The 22237-nt window shown below is 38.5% G+C and overlaps 3 protein-coding genes across 10 annotated transcripts in view; all 3 read right to left on the reverse strand.

Moving 5' to 3' along the window:
- Positions 1-22237, reverse strand: part of LOC111559126 (olfactory receptor 1L8-like) — a 397653-nt gene that overhangs the window by 116525 nt on the left and 258891 nt on the right. The gene's annotated exons all lie outside the window — the stretch shown is intronic.
- The window catches only part of LOC111557539 (olfactory receptor 1L8-like), a 356757-nt gene that overhangs the window by 75628 nt on the left and 258892 nt on the right, over positions 1-22237 (reverse strand). The gene's annotated exons all lie outside the window — the stretch shown is intronic.
- LOC105259623 overlaps positions 4715-22237 on the reverse strand; it is a 34535-nt gene continuing 17012 nt past the window's right edge. The window contains 1 exon segment of the mRNA XM_011288460.3: positions 4715-6428. Coding sequence (XP_011286762.3) covers positions 5477-6428 — 952 coding nt within the window. The 3' untranslated portion in view covers positions 4715-5476.

Below are 22237 nucleotides of genomic sequence, written 5' to 3' on the forward strand. Positions count from 1 at the left end.
GAAGAAGATATAAAGAAATGGAAAAACATTCTGTGCTCATGGATTGGAAGAATAAATATTGTTAAAATATCAATACTACCCAAAACTATCTACACATTCAATGCAATCCCAATCAAAACTGCACCAGCATTCTTCTCGAAACTAGAACAAGAAATCCTAAAATTTGTATGCAACTACAAAAGGCCCTGAATAGCCAAAGTAATTTTGAAGAGAAGACCAAAGGGGGAGGCATCACAATCCCAGACTTTAGCCTCTACTACAAAGCTGTAATCATCAAGACAGCATGGTATTGGCACAAAAACAGACACAGAGACCAATGGAATAGAATAGAAATCCCAGAATTAGACCATGCAAAAGTATGGCCAACTAATCTTTGACAAAGCAGGAAAGAACATCCAATGGAAAAAAGACAGTCTCTTCAACAAATGGTGCTGGGAGAACTGGACAGTAACATGCAGAAGAATGAAACTAGACCACTTTCTTACACCATTCACAAAAATACACTCAAAATGGATAAAGGACCTGAATGTGAGACAGGAAACCATCAAAACCCTAGAGGAGAAAGCAGGAAAAAACCTCTCTGACCTCAGCCGCAGCAATTTCTTACTTGACACATCCCCAAAAGCAAGGGAATTAAAAGCAAAAATGAACTATTGGGACCTCATGAAGATAAAAAGCTTCTGCACTGCAAAGGAAACAATCAACAAAACTACAAGGCAACCAACAGAATGGGAAAAGACATTTGCAAATGACATATCGGACAAAGGGCTAGTATCCAAAATCTATAAAGAGCTCACCAAACTCTACACCTGAAAAACAAATAATCCAGTGAAGAAATGGGCAGAAAACATGAATAGACACTTCTCTAAAGAAGACATCCAGATGGCCAACAGGCACATGAAAAGATGCTCAACATCACTCTTCATCAGGGAAATACAAATCAAAACCACACTCAGATACCACCTCCCACCAGTCAGAGTGGCTAAAAGGAACAAACGAGGAGACTATAGATGCTGGCAAGGATGTGGAGAAACAGGAACCCTCTTGCACTGTTGGTGGGAATGCAAACTGGTGCAGCTGCTCTGGAAAACAGTGTGGAATTTCCTCAAAAAATTAAAAACAAATCTACCCTATGACCCAGCAGTAGCACTGCTAGGAATTTACCCAAGGGATACAGGAGTGCTGATGCATAGGGGCACTTGTACTCTGATGTTTATAGCAGTACTTTCAACAATAGCCAAATTATGGAAAGAGCCTAAATGTCCATCAACTGATGAATGCATAAAGAAATTGTGGCTTACATACACAATGGAATACTATGTGGCAATGAGAAAGAATGAAATATGCCCTTTTGTAGCAATGTGGATGGAACTGGAGAGTGTTATGCTAAGTGAAATAAGTCATACAGCGGAAGACAGCTACCATATGTTTTCACTCTTATGTGGATCCTGAGAAACTTAACAGAAGACCATGGGGGAGGGGAAGGAAAAAAAAGTGGTTAGAGAGGGAGGGAGCCAAAACATAAGAGACTCTTAAAAACTGAGAACAAACTGAGTATTGTTGGGGGGTGGGAGGGAGGGGAGGGTGAGTGATGGGTATTGAGGAGGGCATCTTTTGGGATGAGCACTGTGTGTTGTATGGAAACCAATTTGACAATAAATTTCTTATTTTAAAAAATAAAATAAAAATTTAAAACTTTGTATTCATTCCTTGAAAGTCCTTGAATACATAGAGTTGATTATTTTTAGTGTTGTTTGAAGTAGATTCATTTCAATGTGTCTCCATATTAATAATGAAGTTTTAAAAATTAATTAATATTTGAAGAGTTCATTCTGTCTCCACTACTCTGCAATAGATGTCCTTGGCTGTAAATGAAAGTATCAATTAGGTAATTTAATCTGCACTCCAAAAAAAAAAAAAGATACAGGTCAATAATGGGTAAATTTTAAGTGAAAGTGTATCAGTAAGAATTTGTTCAGGAGAGAAAAACAAAAGTTCTTGCTTATACAACTGTTGCAAGAGGTGAGGAACAGAGGTCAGGGAACTTGCACTTGAAAACTAAAAAGCCCAAAACTAAAGATTTCATCCTGAGCATAAAATAGATGGTTTCAAAAGATTAGTGGGCAGTGGCTGCAAATCTCAAGAATCACTGAAAAACTCCTCCAAATGTCTTGGTCTGATGCGTAATGCAGGTGGCTCTTAGCTCAATGGGAAACTACTGTGAAGCTTGTATCTACCCATATTTCTGGCTATAATTACCTCCAGAGAATAATGGTTTCTTCTCTTGCCTTCTAAACTTCTCATGAGTTCCTCTCATTGGAAGACATTAAACATGAACAATACAGAAAGGAAAAATCTGGCAAATGTAGCTTCTAGCCTTGCCACTGCAATTCAGGAAAAGCTTAGAAGTAGGTGTTAATAATGCAAAGTTAGCAACAGTCTAGTTAGTATATGGCATAAGGAGAAGAAAGGGGGGTTGAGTAAGAGTCTGAAAGTGTCCACATGCAAGTCCCAGAATAGGATGAGGGATGCATGGGACAGAGCCACCCTACATGAGTCCACTTTAGATCAGCGAACGTGCAACGAGCCACAGAAGCACCAGTGGGATCAGCCGAGTCCAGAAAAAACCACCATCCTAAGCTAGATCAGCCAAGCCCCGACCAACCTTCAGATTGATAAGTAGCATAAATGCTTGTTGGTGAATACTGCTGGGCTATTGTGGCCATTTATCACCCAGCATTTTTTTGTGGCAACTGTAACTGATATACAGGGGTACAAAAAAGCCTTTATATCACAAGGACCAGTGTAAGTAACATCAGTGGAATGCGAAAATGTATTCCTGCTATAGAAGTGAGGAGGAAGGAGTAAATATTCTTTCAAACAATAATTCAGTATATCACACTTAATACCTGGGATGTTGAATACCTACTACTCAGGAAGTGACATTTTTTTTCTGCTATTCTTTGAAATTTCATTTATTTGAGGGTTGTTTTTCTCCTCTGCTGAATAAAAACTCTTATGGATCCCATAAATTCTTTTCTAACCTTTAGATATTAAAAAGGGTAAGGATTACTTTCTACCACAAACATGTCTCAATTCTATAGTTAAATTTCCTGGAGGGGTTATGGGAGGGGGGATGGGCTAAATGGGTAAGGGGCATTAAGGAATCTACTCCTGAAATCATTGTTGCACTATATGCTAACTAATTTGGATGTAAATTAAAAAATAAAATTAAAATTAAAAAAAATTTCCTCATTGGATTCAGGCAGGTAAGAATCTGAAGTTCTGAAAGGAGTCATAATGGTAGATTATCTCCCCCCCCCCACCCCCCACCCCATCATTTTTCTGAAATCTAGTTGCAGTTGCTGAATCCACCCTCTGGGATAAAGCTTGAAAGAAAGAATGAACAAAGGGTGACAGTAATATGCTCCTTTGGTTGTTACCATATTAAAAAGGTTTTGACTTCTTTTGACCTGGATGATGGTTAGAACAGACTCATTCTCTTGTCCCTTCTGGGCCAGCAGACATTCAGAGTCTCCCAGGCTGCCTTCACACACATCCTCTGTGATATAACAAAAGTATATTTCTTCCTGTAATTGTTTCCCCTCAGACTGGTTTTGTGGTTGTGCATTCCCTATAGATCTCTTCTTCTCTCTTCAAGTTTCCTAGACTTGGTCATGGGTTTTCTTGGGGAGACATGAAAATGGCTTCACATCAGTTTTCTCTCTCACATAACTCACCTATAGTCCATAGGAAACTTTTTCTTAATTGAAGTATAATTGACAAATTATGTTACATTAGTTTTGGGCATACAGCATAGTGATTCCACAGGCAGGAAACATTTTTGCTTTTATTGACCCACCGTGAAAAGAAGTGAAGGGTATTTCCCCAAAACATAATTCTATTTCATAATTCAATTCCCCCTCTTTCCCTATTTCATTTTTCCTATTGCTATCATTCTCATCCAAATGAGAGAGATATATAAGACTCTCTAAATGGTTCTTTTCAAGCTTCTGCCAGTAAGCTTGAAGTGAGGAGGAAAGCACCCTCTTCTCTGTTGCGAGAATTTGGGGTTCACTGTGCAGCCTTCTAAAAAAAACCCACCATCACTTTATGAGAACCTCTCATCTCTAGCTCTTAGCACTTTTTAGATCCATATCCGGGTTAAGAGGCTGATGAGTTATGAAACTGAGTACTGGGCATTTCCTATAAACATCTTCATTTTGTGTGTTACAACTCATTTTGGCATCTGGAGTCTATGGAATCTTGGTACCTCAGCTGAAACTTCCGGTTTAATATCCTGCACACGCTACTCCCTCTTCCTGTCATTGCCAGGACAAGATAGAGCTTTGTGTGTTTGGATAATTCTGATTTGTTAAGTCTCAGGTAAAGCAACACCTTCCCTGGGAAGTCTTTCATATTCTCTCACACTAATTGTTTCCCCCCAAGACACAGCATTCCATATAAACAATTACATTCCTTGCCATGCTGAATCACTCTGGAGTCAGACAGCCAAGATTCAAATCTTCCTTCACTAACTGTGATGTTAAGATGCTTTTGAACATGAGCTTTCTAAAAGTATCTCTTTCTTAAATTAAAAAAAAATTACATCCAAGTTAGTTAGCATATAGTGCAACAATGATTTCAGATTCCTTAATGCCCCTTACCCATTTAGCCCATCCCCCCTCCCACAACCCCTCCAGTAAACCTCTGTTGTTCTCCATATTTAAGAGTCTCTCATGTTTTGTCCCCTCCCTGTTTTTTTATATTATTTTTGCTTCCCTTCCCTTATGTTCATCTGTTCAAAGTATCTCTTTGAGCATGAGTTTTCTCAAAATATCTCTTAGGGTTGTTGTCAGAATTAAATTAGATGACCCTAATGCATAGATTAGGCTCTTAAACCAGTATCTGAGACAACTGAGGTGACATTTATTTTGTTGCTGAATACCTGTGTGTGTTTGGAAAGAAAGAATATGTGGTCTGTATTCCTGAAGGACAAGCAAGCAGTGTGTTAATTACTATGTAAGAAAAGTAAAATTTACTATGTTCTTCTTGGAAGTTCTAGAAGGGCTCAAGGTCCCTGAATGCCCGATGTCTGAGTGAAGAAGGAGACATATCATCACCAAAATGGAAAATTCCTTAGAAATTGATGCATAAAAGACCAAATATATTTTATAATAATCTGAAAATCTGAGGAAAGTCCAGCTCTGATAGCTCCCATTTGATGATACCAGCCAAAGAGATACAGCATCTTCAAAGTATTTTCCAATCCCATCATCGAAGAAAAGAACAAAGTAAGTCCTATAAAGTACATCTAATTTTACTATTCTCCCCAACAGATGTAAGGATAATGTCAGCAAAGCATTTCTCAGTGACAGTGTGGAAGGAAGACAGGAGAGCTATATTTACAATAATTTGTGTTTATGTGTAATTGAAGAAATAAGATAATATGTATATTTTAAAAGAAAAGTAAGTATCAGGTGGAAGAATATGTTTTATTACTCAAGAGTTTTCTCAAGGCCCCTTTCATGTCTTTATTTCTCAGGCTGTAAATGAAAGGGTTCAACATGGGGGTGACCACTGTGTACATCAAGGAAGCAATTAGGTTTTTGTTATTGGTGTTGTTGGATGAGGGAAGAAAATATAGGCCAATAATTGCCCCATAATAGAGAGTCACTACTGAGAGATGTGATCCACAAGTGGACAAGGCTTTGCAGATGCCCTTGGTAGAAGGAACCCGGAGGATGGTGGCCCCAATATGGCCGTAAGAAACCACAATGCATAAGAATGGAAGCATAATGGCTGTTAATCCTGCAGTAAAGATCACCAATTGGTTGAGGGAAGTGTCTGAGCAAGACAATTTGAGCAAGGCAGCAAGGTCACAGAAGAAGTGGGGGACGGTGTGGTCAGCACAGAAGGACAGCTGGGCTAGGAGAAGGGTATGCAAAAGAGCACAAGCACAAGCAATGACCCAGGATCCAGCCACTAGCATGACACAGATGCTCTGACTCATGACGATGGTATAATGCAGAGGGTGACAGATGGCCACATACCTGTCATAGGCCATTGAAGTGATCAAGAAACTGTCTAAATCAGCGCAAAATATGAAGAAATATGTCTGTGAAATGCATCCTTCATAGGAGATGGATTTGTACTTAGCATGCATGTTCATCAGCATCTTTGGGACAGTGACAGATGAAAAGGAAACATCAGTGAAGGCCAAGTGGCTGAGGAAGAAGTACATGGGGGTGTGGAGGCGAGAGTCCAGCCTGATGAGCAGGATGATGAGCAGGTTCCCCAGCACCGTGGTCAGGTACATGCCCAGGAACAGGGCAAAGAACATGGCCTGTTGCTCTGGCCGGATGGGGAGCCCCAGGAGGAGAAACTCGGACACGCTGCTCTGGTTCTCCCTCCTCATACTGGTACATCAGCTGAAAGGGATGGGTGGGGAAAGTTGAAAAGAGAAGGTGGAATGTTTCTGGATAAAAAAGTGATCATTGTGGCATAGTATAGTAGAGATGTTCTTTTGATTTAGGGAAGGTTTTCATTTATATTTTCTTACATTTTAGGCATATTTTGCTGGATAAATGTAGAAGATGGGTACCTTTAGGATATACAACCACTTACTTTTTTTTCTCAATTTGGTTCCAGTCTTTGCAAATGATAATACTAACAGTTAATATTTATTGAATGTTGTCCTTATGCACGGTGTGAATAGCTACATGTAGCAACTGATTCAATAGTCTTACATATATGAGCTAGGTAGGTACCATTGTTATTTCCTCTTTTCAGATGGGCTAGCTGAGGCAGACAGTGTCACAATCACTGAGGTAGAAGATTACCAGCTGGGATTTGGACCCAAACATTGTGACTCCAGAGTTTGTTCTCTGGGAGCAAAACAAATTACTTGACATCAGAAATCTCATTGCCCTTCATAATTTTGTGTGTTGTGATCTGTTTAATTCTGCATCCTCTACTTCTGGACACATTCCATGATTATTGATTTGTTCCTTGGCTGTAGACCCAAAATCTATCATAGAATAATAGAAATTTGTTGTTCAAGTGAAAGATGTCACATCCAGTTAAATTAATCACAGCAGCCTCTTAAGAAACTTACAACAGGTCTTGTTCAAGATCCGGGTTTCATCCTAATAATCCTGGAATCCAGTGTTATTTAGCTGCCACATAGCATCACATTTAACAAAGCACAATAAAAATCTAAAAATAATTTTTAAAAGGAATTATCTTTTCAGTGTCTCCAAAATAGCCTGTAAGAGATTGATTTCCTAACCCAAATCAATATTTATCACAATACCTACATATTTTTTAAAAGAAAAGGCAGGGATTCACTATAACATTTCAAAGATTATTGTAAAAGTATATTGACTGCAACAAAAAATGTACTTTTACAAAGATAAACTAATAAAACAGTGGATGAAAATAGAGAGCCTAGAAACAGATGAGTATATGAGGACTTGGCCTCACCATTGCTTTGCCAACCAGATTTAGAAGGCAACCATGTTCCACCAGTCCTGGTTCCCCCAACCCCATATGAGTGAAAAGAAGAGTGTAGTCATGAACCAGTTTAATCTAGTAGGTGAAAATTCATGTCGAATGATAACTTTCAATGGCAACAGCAAAGTAGTTAATTGGCTCCCCAGAATGTCTGGAACCAGATATCAAATCAGAATATTTATAAATGCTTTTCCATTAGGTCTCCCAGAAATAGGTGCAAGGTAGTTGACTACTTAGTTCTAGAGGCAGATCTTTATGCACAGATTCCAGCACTTTGGACCCAACCCTGACCCCACAGTCTTCATGGATTGTGGAAAATGAGTGATGGAACACTCTCTCTAATTTACTTGAAATTTTTCAAATCATCTAGGTCAGTTTTTCTTGGGGGAACATGCAAAACTATACCTATGTAGTGTGATTTCCAGACCAACATTGAGACTTCCATATCACCATCCAAAATATCACCCTCAATAGGCTGCTGGTACTCAAAATTCTTTCAGCAAGAGATAAAAGGTTTTAAGTTCCCGACTAAAGTAAATATTCCTGGACAAGAAAGCCCTATGGCCATCCCTCTCACTAAGATGGGCTGACTGGGAACCATTCATATTCAGGGACCAGGTTTGGATGGCAGAACAAGAGCACTGACCTCCTCAGACAAAATGAGGAGGGGAGAGGGTTGGAGATTACAGGCAGAATGAAAGTAGAGGTCGCAGACACAGAACAAATTTACCATCTTTGCAATTTGGCTGCTATAAGGCTAAAAATAGTCACATTGTTAATAAAATCTGATTGAGCACCTAATGTGCACCAGGTGCTTTTCAAATACTGTTCATTTCTTCCCACAACCTTTCAGCATAGACATCCAGATCCTCATTTTAGAGAAAAGAACACTGGAACTCAGTGATGAAACTTGTCTGATGTTACATAGCACTAGTATTTGGTAAATCTGAGACTAGATCCCAGGTCTCTATAGCTGCAAAGACTATTTGTTCATACTATATTACATGCCTTCATTAATTACATCCTTGAGTAGGACAGTACTTGCTGTCTGAGAGCACTCAAGAATTTTAGGAAGCAAATCAGGAGGCTTGAAGATTAATGGAAATCTATGGCTTCAAGATATGTGTCTAGATGGTAATATTAATAATAATATTATTATAGCAATCATTCATTAATCACATATTTATTGTGTGAATAATAATATGTCAGTTACTGTGACATGTACTTTATATCATCTCAGCCTAAAAGGACCACAAAAAGGGCATTATTCTCATTTAACTAGTTGGAAACTAGGGCTTGGAGAGTGTGAGTAGTTTGCCTAAAATCATTCAGAGGGAAAGTTATGGACAGATCATTAAATTCTAGATTTATCTGATTTCAAACCTATGTTCCTAACCACCATGCTCTATTGCCTCTAGCAGAGCATGGTTTGATGAAAAAGAGACATCTGGATATGTGCTCCTCATTAAGGATAAGGTGGGATATGTAATTTCCCCAAGACTTTGGATGGATGTATTGCCTCAGTCCTTAATCAGATGATCAAAAGCAAATAGACTAGAATACCAGCTACAGTATCTACAAAGATAACCCATCATAGAGTGAATTTCTTAGGGCTCCAGGACAAAAGCAGATCAGATATTGGTCAATGTTTTTCATAGAATACCTAATTTCTATCAGTAAGTGAAAAAAGTTAAGGCAACTGTGGTAAACATCCATTGGAAGTAATACCAAATAGCCAGTAAAATGAGTTAACAAAAAGCTTATGATATAATTTTTGAATATTGGAACATAACAGAAAATTGTATGTAGGCATATTTAAAACTATTCGCAAAACAATGCAGATTACATTATTATTTTTTCTAACCTGGGAAGTTTTGCTCATTGTTTAAATGCATGCCATATATTCAGCAAAACTGTAAGAGATAACATTTTCCTACAAAGAAAGTACAAACCTCCAAGGAATTATAATTATTATGTTCACCTAAATTATTTAAGATGACACAACAAAATTATTAAAGTGCTTGGCAAAAGTAGATTTCTGTAGTAGACCACTCACACACAAACCCACCCACCCCCCACACACACATTTATTGGGGAATGAAGTGTATAAGCCCTACCCTCACCGAACTCCAGAGTGATAAATTCAAAGACTGTCAGCTCCAGGATGTGAACGAATTTTTCATTTTCTCTCCAGAAGATTTAGATTTGGCACAGGAAAAAAAAGGCACAAGCTCAACCCTCAAGTGAGAAGGAGGTATTCTCTTTCTCTCTCTCTCTCTCTCTCTCTCTCTCTCTCTCTCTCTTTTTTACCAGATCCAAGGCAACAACATTTTTATTAGCCAGGTTGAGAACCAGGGGACCAAAGCCACAGATATCTGGTGTTGGACAATTTGGGAATAATTACTGCATTTGCCTTAGCCATTCCCAGTGGAGATGTGCTTTTGCCAGACACTCAAGGTAGTCAACTCATTTGGGAATATAAATAAGGATTCATTTGTGGATTCATTTATTTTTAAAGAATTTTCACATCCCTAAGCTCATTTAACGCTTTAAATAATTCTTGAAGTAGATACCATTTTCCCCCACTTTATTGTATTTGAGAGTGGCTCGAAAAATGGCCAAATGAGGATTGAAACTCAACTACATTAACTTCAAACCTAAAGTCTAGTTCCAGTCCACCATGACACCTCTCTTATAATAGCAGGCTCTGTATCATATGGACTCCTTCCTTATCACATTTAATCTGGAAATTGGAAGAGAGTTGCTACTAGTCCCTGGGAAATAAAAACATTTATCAAGGAATAGTTAGGCTTATGTTTCTCAGAAATGGAGATTTTTTTCTTTTGAAAAAAGAAAAAGAAAAAGGTGGGTTTTTTTGAAACATGTAAATGCATGTAGAATTTTTTTTTTTGGCCAGTTATGACACATAATAGTTGGCATATGCTCAGTGTTCAAAATATACTTTTTAACCATGAGTGTGAGAAGTCTTTAGAAACCTATTCCCTGCAGATTGTCAAAACTAGAAAAGAGACACAGAATCAAGTGGAATGGATAGCATTTTACTCAATTTTTCAATAATTCATTTATTTATTCATAAAAATGTTGTGCAACTCCTATGTGGCAAGAATTTTATGAGATATGGTGAGTAAAGATTTGAAAACACAGTTGTTGTTTTTTCTCTTAAAGAGCTCCCAATCTACGGGGCAGGACAGACAGAACACTGTGTCAAATGTTGTAATGAAGGTGAGTGTTGAGTGCCACAGAAGCACAGAGGAGGGGTATCAGACCCAAATTTAACAGGTCCAGCAAGGTAGGCTTTGGGAAGTTACTAGTCAGCAGAGACCCAAGACAATTCAAACAAGCAAAAGGTGACATGGACAGCATAGAGACAGAGCATTTCGGAGGGAGAAGAAAAAAAAACAAAGGAAGAGGAGACAACCTGCAGAAAAGAGAGATGACACGTTTGGGAAACTATTATCATGGAAATTAGATTAGCTGAAATATATGCTTCAACAAGGGGAAGAGGTTCAGGATGAGGCTTAAGAAATTAGCAGGCATGAATCAGTCATGCAGAACCTTGGAAGACATGATGAACAATCTACACTTTATCCAAAAACAAAGTAAGAGCCATGGAAGAATTTGATAAGAATATTGACCATGTCATATTAAAAAATATCACAATAGGTGAAGAATGGATAGTAAGCATGTGTTTGCAGCAGCTGGAGGGGATGCTGGAAAGGCAAGGATGAAGTGATGGGATGCAAGGCCAGAAGCAAGGAGACTAGTTACAAAGTGGTCACAGCTAGTTAGATGGGAGGTTATGAAAGTCTATCTAAGAGAGACAATGGAGTTGGAGAAAACTACATGGATTTAAGTCTCCTTCAGGGTCAGAATCTAAAAAATACGGTAATACTAATGTGAATTGATTTTGATAGACTATAGAAAATTAAGAAAATGAAGGTGTTTAAAACCTCTCTAAATTTGTGGCTTGGACAGCAGGTTGTATAGCTGAGTTATTTACTAAGATATAGGACATATAAAGAAAAACATACTTGAGAAGTTTTTAACACACTGAGTGTGAAGTACCTATGGGTCAGAAATTCAGGGGGGAGGTGGATATATTTTGGAGATTGAAATTCATGGGATGTCAATATACAAAAACATGAGATTGCCTAAAAAGAAATGAAAAGAATAAGAAGAGTTGAGGGAAAAAATTCAAGATTAGAAAGACCCCGAATAGCCAAAGCAATCTTGCAAAAGAAAACCAAAGCAGGAGGCATCACAATCCCAGACTTCAAACTATACTACAAAGCTGTAATCATCAAGACAGTATGGTACTGGCACAAGAACAGACACTCAGATCAATGGAACAGAATAGAGAACCCAGAAATAGACCCACAAACGTATGGCCAACTAATCTTTGACAAAGCAGGAAAGAATATCCAATGGAATAAAGACCGTCTCTTCAGCAAGCGGTGCTGGGAAAACTCGACAGAGATGCAGAAGAATGAACCTGGACCACTTTCTTACACCATACACAAAAATAAACTCAAAATGGATGAAAGACCTCAATGTAAGACAGGAAGCCATCAAAATCCTCAAGGAGAAAGCAGGCAAAAACCTCTTTGATCTTGACTGCAGCAACTTCTTACTCAACATGTCTCTGGAGGCAAGGGAAACAAAAGCAAAAATGAACTAGTGAGACCTCATCAAAATAAAAAGCTTCTGCACAGCAAAGGAAACAATCAGCAAAACTAAAAGGCAACTGACAGAATGGGAGAAGATATTTGCAAATGACATATCAGAAAAAGGGTTGGTATCCAAAATCTATAAAGAACTTATCAAACTCAACACCCGAAAAACAAATAATCCAGTGAAGAAATGGGCAAAAGACATGAATAGACACTTCTCCAAGGAAGACATCTAGATGGCCAACTGACGCATGAAAAGATGCTCAACATCACTCATCATCAGGGAAATGCAAATCAAAAGCACAATGAGATACCACCTTACACCTGTCAGAATGGCTAGCATTAACAACTCAGGCAACAACAGATGTGGGCGAGGATGCGGAGAAAGAGGATCTCTTTTGCCTTGTTGGTGGGAATGCAAGCTGGTGCAGCCACTCTGGAAAACAGTATGGAGGTCCCTCAAAAAACTAAAAATATAACTACCCTACGACCCAGCAACTGCACAACTAGGCATTTATCCAAGGGATATAGGTGTGCTGTTTTGAAGGGACACATGCACCCCCATGTTTATAGCAGCACTATCAACAGTAGCCCAAGTATGGAAAGAGCCCAATGGATGACATCGATGGATAAAGATGTGGTGTGTGTGTATGTGTATATATATATATATATATATATATATATATATATATATATATATGTATATATATGTATATATGTATATATATATGTATATATATATACACACACACACAAAGGAGTATTACTCAGCAATCAAAAAGAATGAAATCTTGCCATTTGCAACTACGTGGATGGAACTGGAGGGTATTATGCTAAGTGAAATTAGTCAGTCAGGGAAAGACAAAAATCATATGACTTCACTCATATGAGGACTTTAAGAGACAAAACAGATGAACATAAGGGAAGGGAAACAAAAATAATATAAAAACAGGGAGGGGGACAAAACAGAAGAGACTCATAAATATGGAGAACAAACTGAGAGTTACTGGAGGGATTGTGGGAGGGGGGATGGGCTAAATGGGTAAGGGGCAATAAGGAATCTACTCTTGAAATCATTGTTGCACTATCTACTAACTAATATGGATGTAAATTTCAAAAAAAACTAAAAATAAAATTAAAAAAAAGAACTCATTTCACATACATACTCTTATTCTATAGGATGATTTCCACAAACATTAAACATCATGTACTTGTATCCTAAAGCTTATTCTAAAATGTATTACAATATAATTTATATGATCATTAATCTATTTTAATAAAAATACATTCCAGATAAAAAAAATTTCAAGATTAGAGAGAAAGAGGGACAGAGTTTGGAGAGAGGGAAAGAAAAGTGATGGAAGGGAAGAGAACAGGGCTGAAGACAGACCACAGTGAACACTGACAATCAGGGAAATAACAGAGAAATAGTGTCCCCAAAGGGCATCAAACAACCAGAGACATAGAAGGAAAAAGTGTGGGACCACAGAAGCTAAGAGAAGAGAAGGTTAAGCGTTGAAAATCACCCATTGAATTTAGGAATAAGAAGGATTTTAGTGATGTAATGTCAGTGAGTGTAGGGGACAGAATCTAGATTACAATGAATTGAGTAATAAATGGAAAGTGTGAAGTCCAGAAGGTGGCTAGTTGTATTGATCCAACAAAGAAGCTTTGTTAGATGGGTAGGTTGGAAAGCCACTGAGGCAAAGCCTTGGGCATATTTGTAGGAGACTCAGAAAACATGAGATCAATCATGGAGAGGTAACAGAATGAAGACAAAAGAAATTTGGGAGAAAAATGGGTAGGAACAGATACTGGGTAGATTTATGAGTCAGTGATTCTAAATAATGAGTAGAGGGGAAATACAGCAAAGAATTCAATTTTCAAATTTAATATTTGATAGGTAAAGCAGTTCCAAGTCTTCCTAATATGGTGGTGGGAAGAGACTGGCTAAAGTGCAATAGACATCAAGATCATTTAAAGATGAGATCAAAGAATAAAAAAGTCACGTTTTTGAGTAATTCATTCATGCAGATGCTGAAGGCACCCAGTTGACAGCTTATTTGGAGAGGTGAAGTAAACAGATCTAGGTACCAAAATCTGTCACAAAATAAGAGTCATTAGAGTTTGGTAGTTGGTGGTGTAGGTTTTGACATGTGACAGTTTCTACTCTATGCCCAGTACTTTTTCAAGTACTTTGAAAAAGCTTTTTTCAGAGTTGGATCAGAAAGATATCTAATTACAGTATAATTCAAAAAGATAAGTAGTTACAGTCCAGTTTCCATCCAAAAGGGAAGAGTTAAGGCAACTATACTACAGACCCATTGGAAGTAATATTACAGAGCCATTCCAATGATGTTTATGAAAAGCTTATGATATAATTTTTAAAGAGCATAATAGAAAAACTGTATAGAGGCATGATTCCAATGCTATGGAAAAATTCAGATTATCATATTTTAAAAACCTGAAACAATATGCTCCAAAATGTTAACAGAAACTATATTATATAGGGAATAGAGGCACTTATGTATTTTTTTATTTTTTATTTTTCTTAATATAATTTATTGTCAAGTTGGCTAACATACAGTGTATAAATTGCTCTTGGTTTTGGGGGTAGATTTCCGTGATTCATCGCTTACATACAACACCCAGTGCTCATCCCAACAAGTGCCCATCATCCACTTTCCCCTCTCCCCCACCTCCCCCCATTAACCTCCATTTGTTCTCTGTATTGAAGAGTCTCATGGTTTGCCTTCTTTCCTCTCTGTAACTATTTTTCCCCTTCCGTTTCCCCATGGTCTTCTGTTAAGTTTCTCAAGTTCCACATGAGTGAAAACATGATATGTCTTTCTCTGACTGACTTCTTTCACTTGGCATAATACCCTCCAGTTCCATCCCTGTTGTTGCATTGAAGAGGATTTCATTCCCTCTTGTTGCCAAGTAGTATTCCATTGTATATATAACCCATATCTTCTTTATCCATTCATCAGTTGATGGACGTTAAGGCTCTACCATAATTTGGCTATTGTTGATAGCACTGCTATAAGCATTGGGATACATGTGCCCCTATGAACCAGCACTCCTGTAACCTTTGGGTAAACTCCTAGCAGTGCTATTGCTGGGTCATAGGGTAGTTCTGTTTTTAATTTTTTGAGGAACCTCCACACTGTTTTCCAGAGTGGCTGCACCAGTTGGCATTCCCACCAACAGTGTAAGAGGGTTCCCATTTCTCCACATCCTCCCCAGCATCTGTTGTTTCCTTAGTTGTTAGTTTTACTCACTCTGTCTGGTGTGAGGTGGTATCTCAATGTGGTTTTGATTTGTACGTCCCTGATGAAGAGTGATGTTGAGCACCTTTTCATGTGTCTGTTGGCCATCTGGATGTCTTCTTTAGAAAAGTGTCTATTCATGTCTTCTGCCCATTTCTTCACTGGATTATTTGTTTTTCAGGTGTTGAGTTTAGTAAGTTCTTTATAGATTTTGGATACTAATTCTTTATCTGATATGTCATTTGCAAATAACTTTCCCCATTCTGTCAGTTGCCTTTAGTTTTGTTGATTGTTTCCTTTGCAGTGCATGTATGTATTTTAGAAATATTTCTCTGCCATAACATTTACATAATCATGCATTTATTTTATAAGCAATGAAAATATTAGAGTCTTCTGAACTGTTGCTGAATCTCATGGCCTAGGAAGAAAAATAGAAGGGCTGACAAACTTTGAGAAGAGAAGGCAATTGCTCTTAAAAGCGCCATTGCTGTTTTTGATTGCTCTTTTCCCCACCCCTATCCATTACACAGGACTCTGAAAATCAAGGCATGAAACAGCCAAAGGACAAGTTCCTGCCGCCTCAGGGAACAAACAGTCCCTATACTAAAAACAACCTACAGGCAACAAGTAAATGCGTGTTGCCACTAGCAAACAGTTTATATCCCACTGCTCTATGGGGCTTCAGCCTTTCTAAATACATGTGCAGAGAGAGAAGAAATCAAGGTCTTTGTCGGATTTATCCCTGAATTTTTATTCATTAGTAATGGGCACATGCAGATCCACTTAAAAAATACTTACTGAATCACAGTAAAGTTAGGGATGTTGCTTTCTTTTTCCTTTTTTAATATTCATTTTTTATATAAAATTTATGTCAAATTGGTTTCCATACAACACCCAGTGCTCATCCCAAAAGGTGCCCTCCTCAATGCCCATCACCCACTTTTCCCTCCCTCCCATCCTCCCATCAACCCTCAGTTTATTCTCAGTTTTTAAGAGTCTCTTATGTTTTGCCTCCTTCCCTCTCTCTAACTTTTTTTCCCCTTACCCTCCCCCGGGATCTTCAGTTAAGTTTCTCAGGATCCACATAAGAGTGAAAACATATGGCATCTGTCTTTCTCTGTATGACTTATTTCACTTAGCATAACACTCTCCAGTTTCATCCACGGTGCTACAATGGGCATATTTCATTCTTTCTCATTGCCAAGTAGTATTCCATTGTATATATAAACCACATCTTCTTTATCCATTCATCAATTGATGGACATTTAGGCTCTTTCCATAATTTGGCTAAGGTTGAAAGTGCTGCTATAAACATTGGGATACAAGTGTCCCTACGCATCAGCACTCCTGTATCCGTTGGGTAAATTCCTAGCAGTGCTACTGCTGGGTCATAGGGTAGATTTGTTTTTAATTTTTTGAGGAAACTTCACACTGTTTTCCAGAGCAGCTGCACCAGTTTGCATTCCCACCAACAGTGCAAGAGTGTTCTCATTTCTCCACATCCTCTCCAGCATCTATAGTCTCCTGATTTGTTCATTTTAGCAACACTGACTGGCGTGAGGTGGTATCTGAGTGTGGTTTTGATTTGTATTTCCCTGATGAAGAGTGATGTTGAGCATCTTTTCATGTGCCTATTGGCCACCTGGATGTCTTCCTTGGAGAAGTGTCTATTCATGTCTTTCCCCATTTCTTCACCGGATTACTGCTTTTCCCCTGAGATCAGGAACATGACAGGGATGTCCACTCTCACCGCTGTTGTTTAACATTGTGTTGGAAGTTCTAGAATCAGCAGTCAGACAACAAAAGGAAATCAAAGGCATCAAAATTGGCAAAGATGAAGTCAAGCTTTCACTTTTTGCAGATGACATGATACTATACATGGAAAACATGATAGACTCCACCAAAAGTCTGCTAGAACTGATACATGAATTCAGCAAAGTCGCAGATACAAAATTAATGTACAGAAATCAGTTGCATTCTTATACACTAATAATAAAGCAACAGAAAGACAAATAAAGAAACTGATCCCACTCACAATTGCACCAAGAATCACAAAGTACCTAGGAATAAACCTAACCAAAGATAAAAAAGATCTGTATGCTGAAAACTATAGAAAGCTCATGAAGGAAACTGAAGAAGATACAAAGAAATGGAAAAACATTCCGTGCTCATGGATTGGAAGAATAAATAGTTAAAATGTCAATACTACCCAAAGCAATCTACACATTCAGTGCAATCCCAATAAAAATTACACCAGCATTCTTCTCGAAGCTAGAACAAGCAATCTTAAAATTTGTATGGAACCACAAAAGACCCTGAATAGCCAAAGTAATATTGAAGAGGAAGACCAAAGGGGGAGGCACCACAATCCCAGACTTTAGCCTCTACTACAAGGCTGTAATCATCAAGACAGCATGGTATTGGCACAAAAACAGACACAGAGACCAATGGAATAGAATAGGGACTCCAGAATTGGACCCACAAAAATATGGCCAACTAATCTTTGACAAAGCAAGAAAGAATATCCAATGGAGAAAAGAGAGTGTCTTTAACAAATGGTGCTGGGAGAACTGGATAGCAACATGCAGAAGGATGAAAATAGACCACTTTCTTACACCATTCACAAAAATAAACTCAAAATGGATGAGGGACCTGAATGTGAGACAGGAAACCATCAAAACCCTAGAGGAGAAAGCAGGAAAAAACCTCTCTGACCTCAGCCGCAGCAATTTCTTACTTGACACATCCCCAAAAGCAAGGGAATTAAAAGCAAAAATGAACTATTGGGACCTCATCAAGATAAAAATCTTCTGCACTGCAAAGGAAACAATCAACAAAACTAAAAGGCAACAGACGGAATGGGAAAAGATATTTGCAAATGACATATCGGATAAAGGGCTAGTATCCAAAATCTATAAAGAACTCACAAAACTCCATGCCTGAAGGGATGTTGTTTTCTAACAAATAGTCAAGAATAGGAAATAATTATTATATTACAGAAGATTGTTTCACTTGGATTCATCTACAAGATATCTCTGGAACAAGAATTAAGGACAAGTAGTTTATTTGGGGATCGAAGGAAACAGCAATAGGAGGGTGAGAAAGTAAGGCAGGGAAAGTAGGCTATAAATAAAGGACATCTATCAATGCAATTATCATCTGGGTAATTGAAGCTAATTCCATTGGAGAAACATTGGGCTCCAACACACCTTGGATTTTCTCACCCTAAAGGAGAGTGAGCTGGGGTATTTGTGTACCAACTCCTATCAGTATTTATCTTGGGGCTCTGGGGTGTAGTTGTGGAGGAGAGAGAGTGTTAATTTTCTGGCATTTCCAGCCTGCTGCATTTATAGACCAGCTGAGCTCGAGTCCAGAAAAAGTCCCCAAAGAAATAAAAATACTGGTGGTTTACGTTCTAGTCAGAGTAAACTGAAATGGTAAGATAAATGGTTACGAGTAGAAACTTGGCAGAGTACATTCACCTCCTGCACTGCTCAGATCCACTCCTGTCTTGCTACAGATGTTTCAAGATGGTGGCCATAGGCGTGAACTGAGGGAGAGACATCAATAAAACAGATGATATGAGGATCTGGGCCATCTGTTTCTGAAATTTATTTTTGTTTTCTAATGCCAAATTTGTTGTTGTATCTATCTGACATTATGACTTTTTGTGCCTGGCAATACTTAGCTCTAGTCATATCATGGCCTATGGTTAAACACTCAGTCTCTATGCAAGCCCAGCAGCTTGCCCAGCAGCTCCTGGCTCTAGAAACATTGCATTGCAATTCTTCTAGTGGCGCTTGCCAGAGGCTCCATGTGGTGCCATTATCTACCATGGATACCTCCAGCACCATGGGTTCTGCCAACTTAGATGATCCAATTAGTAGAGTCCCCTGTACCATAGCCTGAATCAGCTTCAGAGCCTTCTATTGCTTTAGATCCCACTTGAAATTGGCAGTCTAACAAGTCATTTGACAAATCAGTCAAAGAAGTATTCCAGGTATGGTATGTGTTGTCCCCAAAATCTGAAGAGCTCTACAATGTCCTGAGAGAAGTACAATAACTTGTCCTTTGCTTTTCAGTTAGTTTTGTCTTTCATCCACCCAAGTGTAAACTATTCTATTGTCTTCTATGCTATGCTACCTGCCACAGGTCTTTCTGTCTATAGCACATTGGACATCAATCTAAGGTATCTTCATTCTGCTCACCATATTTCAATCTGTCCCAAACCACCTCACATAGCTTTGTCTGTGTCTTGCCATCACTCTTGTTGGTACCAATGCTTACATAGCTTCCTGTTCCAGTACCTGAGCTCCCTAAATCCTGTGCCCAAGTACTGTTGTCTGTTGGATCTACCAACCTGCCCCACCATAGATTTTCCCTCTCCAGTGCACCAGGTGTCTGCTGTGTCCCTCCCAGGGAGTCCAGTGCCTATAGCCAATCTATCTTATGGTCCACTTTGAGTTTGCTAAGCTGCTACTGCCAATATTCTGGTCACTTTTTTTCTCTGAATTTTGCCTAGAATGCTGTTGGTCTTCAACAATTCTGAGTTAACATTCTCCTGAGTCCCTCTGCTTCAGGGTACACGAAGTTGTGGCAGTAATATAAGATCATCAGAGTGATTACATTGGGCCCACCCAGTTAATCCAGGATAATCTCATTTTAAAGTCAGCTGATTAGCAACCTTAATTCCATGCACACCTAATTCTCCCTTATCATGTACCATACCATATGCAGCAGTAATATAAGATCATCAGAGCTAGAAAGAAACTTGCCCAGATAAAAGCTCTGCTGTATCTACCATGTCCTAAACCCAGATATCAAAAAGGCCAAAATAAACCCTCAAAGATTATTATCTCAAGGTATAAATACTATTTGTGTGTCATTTACCTTATTCCCAAGAATCACTAATGCCACAATAAATGATTATTATCTTCAAAGGTCAGTTTCAAAGAACCTGAAACTTTTAAACGTCGAGTCAATTTTTCTGGGTTGTGTGTGTGTCAACATTTTTTCCTATTTGCAAGTTCATTTCCTTTGTGGGTTGTATTTCCTCCCTTCCTCCCTCCCTCTCTCCTTCCTTTCTTTTCTTTCTTCCTTGAAAACTATTTCTATTTGATGTAACCAACCCTAAGTTTTCAAGGAAGTACTAAAATCTCCACAAAAAAAAGGTGATTATTGCTCTCTCTCCCCACTTTGTATTTCATAGTAATCACCAGAAAGAAGAAACACACAGACATTTTCTTTGGGTTACTTGGTAGGCATAGCCCAAGATCTCTTTGTGTAGGAGATAGTTCTACCTAAATTCTCAGAGGTCATCGTGTTATTTGGCTTTCTGTCTGGACCTGGTTGGATCTAGTAATTTCTCTCTCTCTTTTTTGAACCTCTCTGGTGTTTACCTTATGTCAAAATGTGATTAAAGCAGAGGATGTAACAGAAGGGAGACTGAAGGTGCCTTGAGAGCCTTTCCCTGGGGGCTCATTCTCCAAGTTTCCCAGTACTAACATCCCTGCTACAGGACATCTTTCCTAGGGGAATCAAGGGAAAAATTGGGCAGTTAAGCAAGTCTGATGGATGTTTTGAACTAGAAATTATAACATCTTCTTCCTATCCCCTCAGGTTCTCTCCTTGGCTAGTTATACTACTAAATTCATAGATTCAGGGCTGGTAGATGGGAGTGACAGTCTGAGCATGTAGCTTTTCTTTTTGATGCCCAATAAATTTCTAGGACCTTGGAAGCTGATATTTAAGTACCCTAAAGAGAGAATCTCAGGGAACATTTACTTACCAAACTCTGGATCATAACTGCAGGCAAGGTCAGTACTGGGGATACAATGGGTATGTTTTCTCAGCATATATGAGTTTATATGTGTGTGTGTAAGAGGAAGAATCAGGAAGCTGATTCTGGCATGGAGAAGAGAGAATAAAAAAGAGAAAATGAGAGAGGGTGGGGAGACATGGAGTGACAAAAGAACAGAGAGACAGAAACAAAGAGAATGAGAAGTGATAGAGAAGGAAGGAGAAAATGACAGAGAAAGATAAAGTGAAGGGTCATACAGAAAGAGAAAGAAAATAAAAAAGCCAAAAATGAACCAAGAGATAAAGAGATATGGGGAAGAAGTCTTTGGAGGAATTTCCACTTGCTTTAGATCCTGACATAGTCCAGTTGATGAATGTGGGAGAGGGTGTTTTAGAGTCATCTTTGTGATTAATGACAAATGCCTCTAATGAGATAATAACCTCATATCCTTACATGTTAGGTAGGCATTAGCTTTGTGAAGCTATTGCTTCATTTTGTTGAATACCAGGTGGAAGTTGGGAAGGACACATGAATTTTGTTACATATCGGTACCCAGATAACCAGAGTATTTGGATATTACTGCAATATTGGTGTATCAGTTTCCTATTACTGCTCTAACAGATTACCACAAATGCAGTGGCTTCAAAAACCCACACATTTATTACCCTACAGTTCTGGAGGTCAGAAGTCTGAAATGCTGGCATTCCTTAGTGAGGCTCTAGGGGAGAATTTGTTTCCTTGCCTTGTCCAGTTTGCGTGTTTTGTTTATTTACTTATGTGTTTATGTATTTTTGTCCAGTTTTTAGAGGTCATTTTCATTCCTTGGCTCATGACCCCATTCCCCATTTTCTATGCCAGTGGCATGACATTATAAAATCACTCCCTGACTGATTCTTCTGCTTCCCTCTTCTACATTTAAGGATATGCGATTACACTGGGCCCACTCAGATAACCCAGGATAA

Source organism: Felis catus, chromosome D4 (genome assembly GCF_018350175.1).
Source record: "Felis catus isolate Fca126 chromosome D4, F.catus_Fca126_mat1.0, whole genome shotgun sequence".
In the NCBI taxonomy this organism is placed as follows: Eukaryota; Metazoa; Chordata; class Mammalia; order Carnivora; family Felidae; genus Felis; species Felis catus.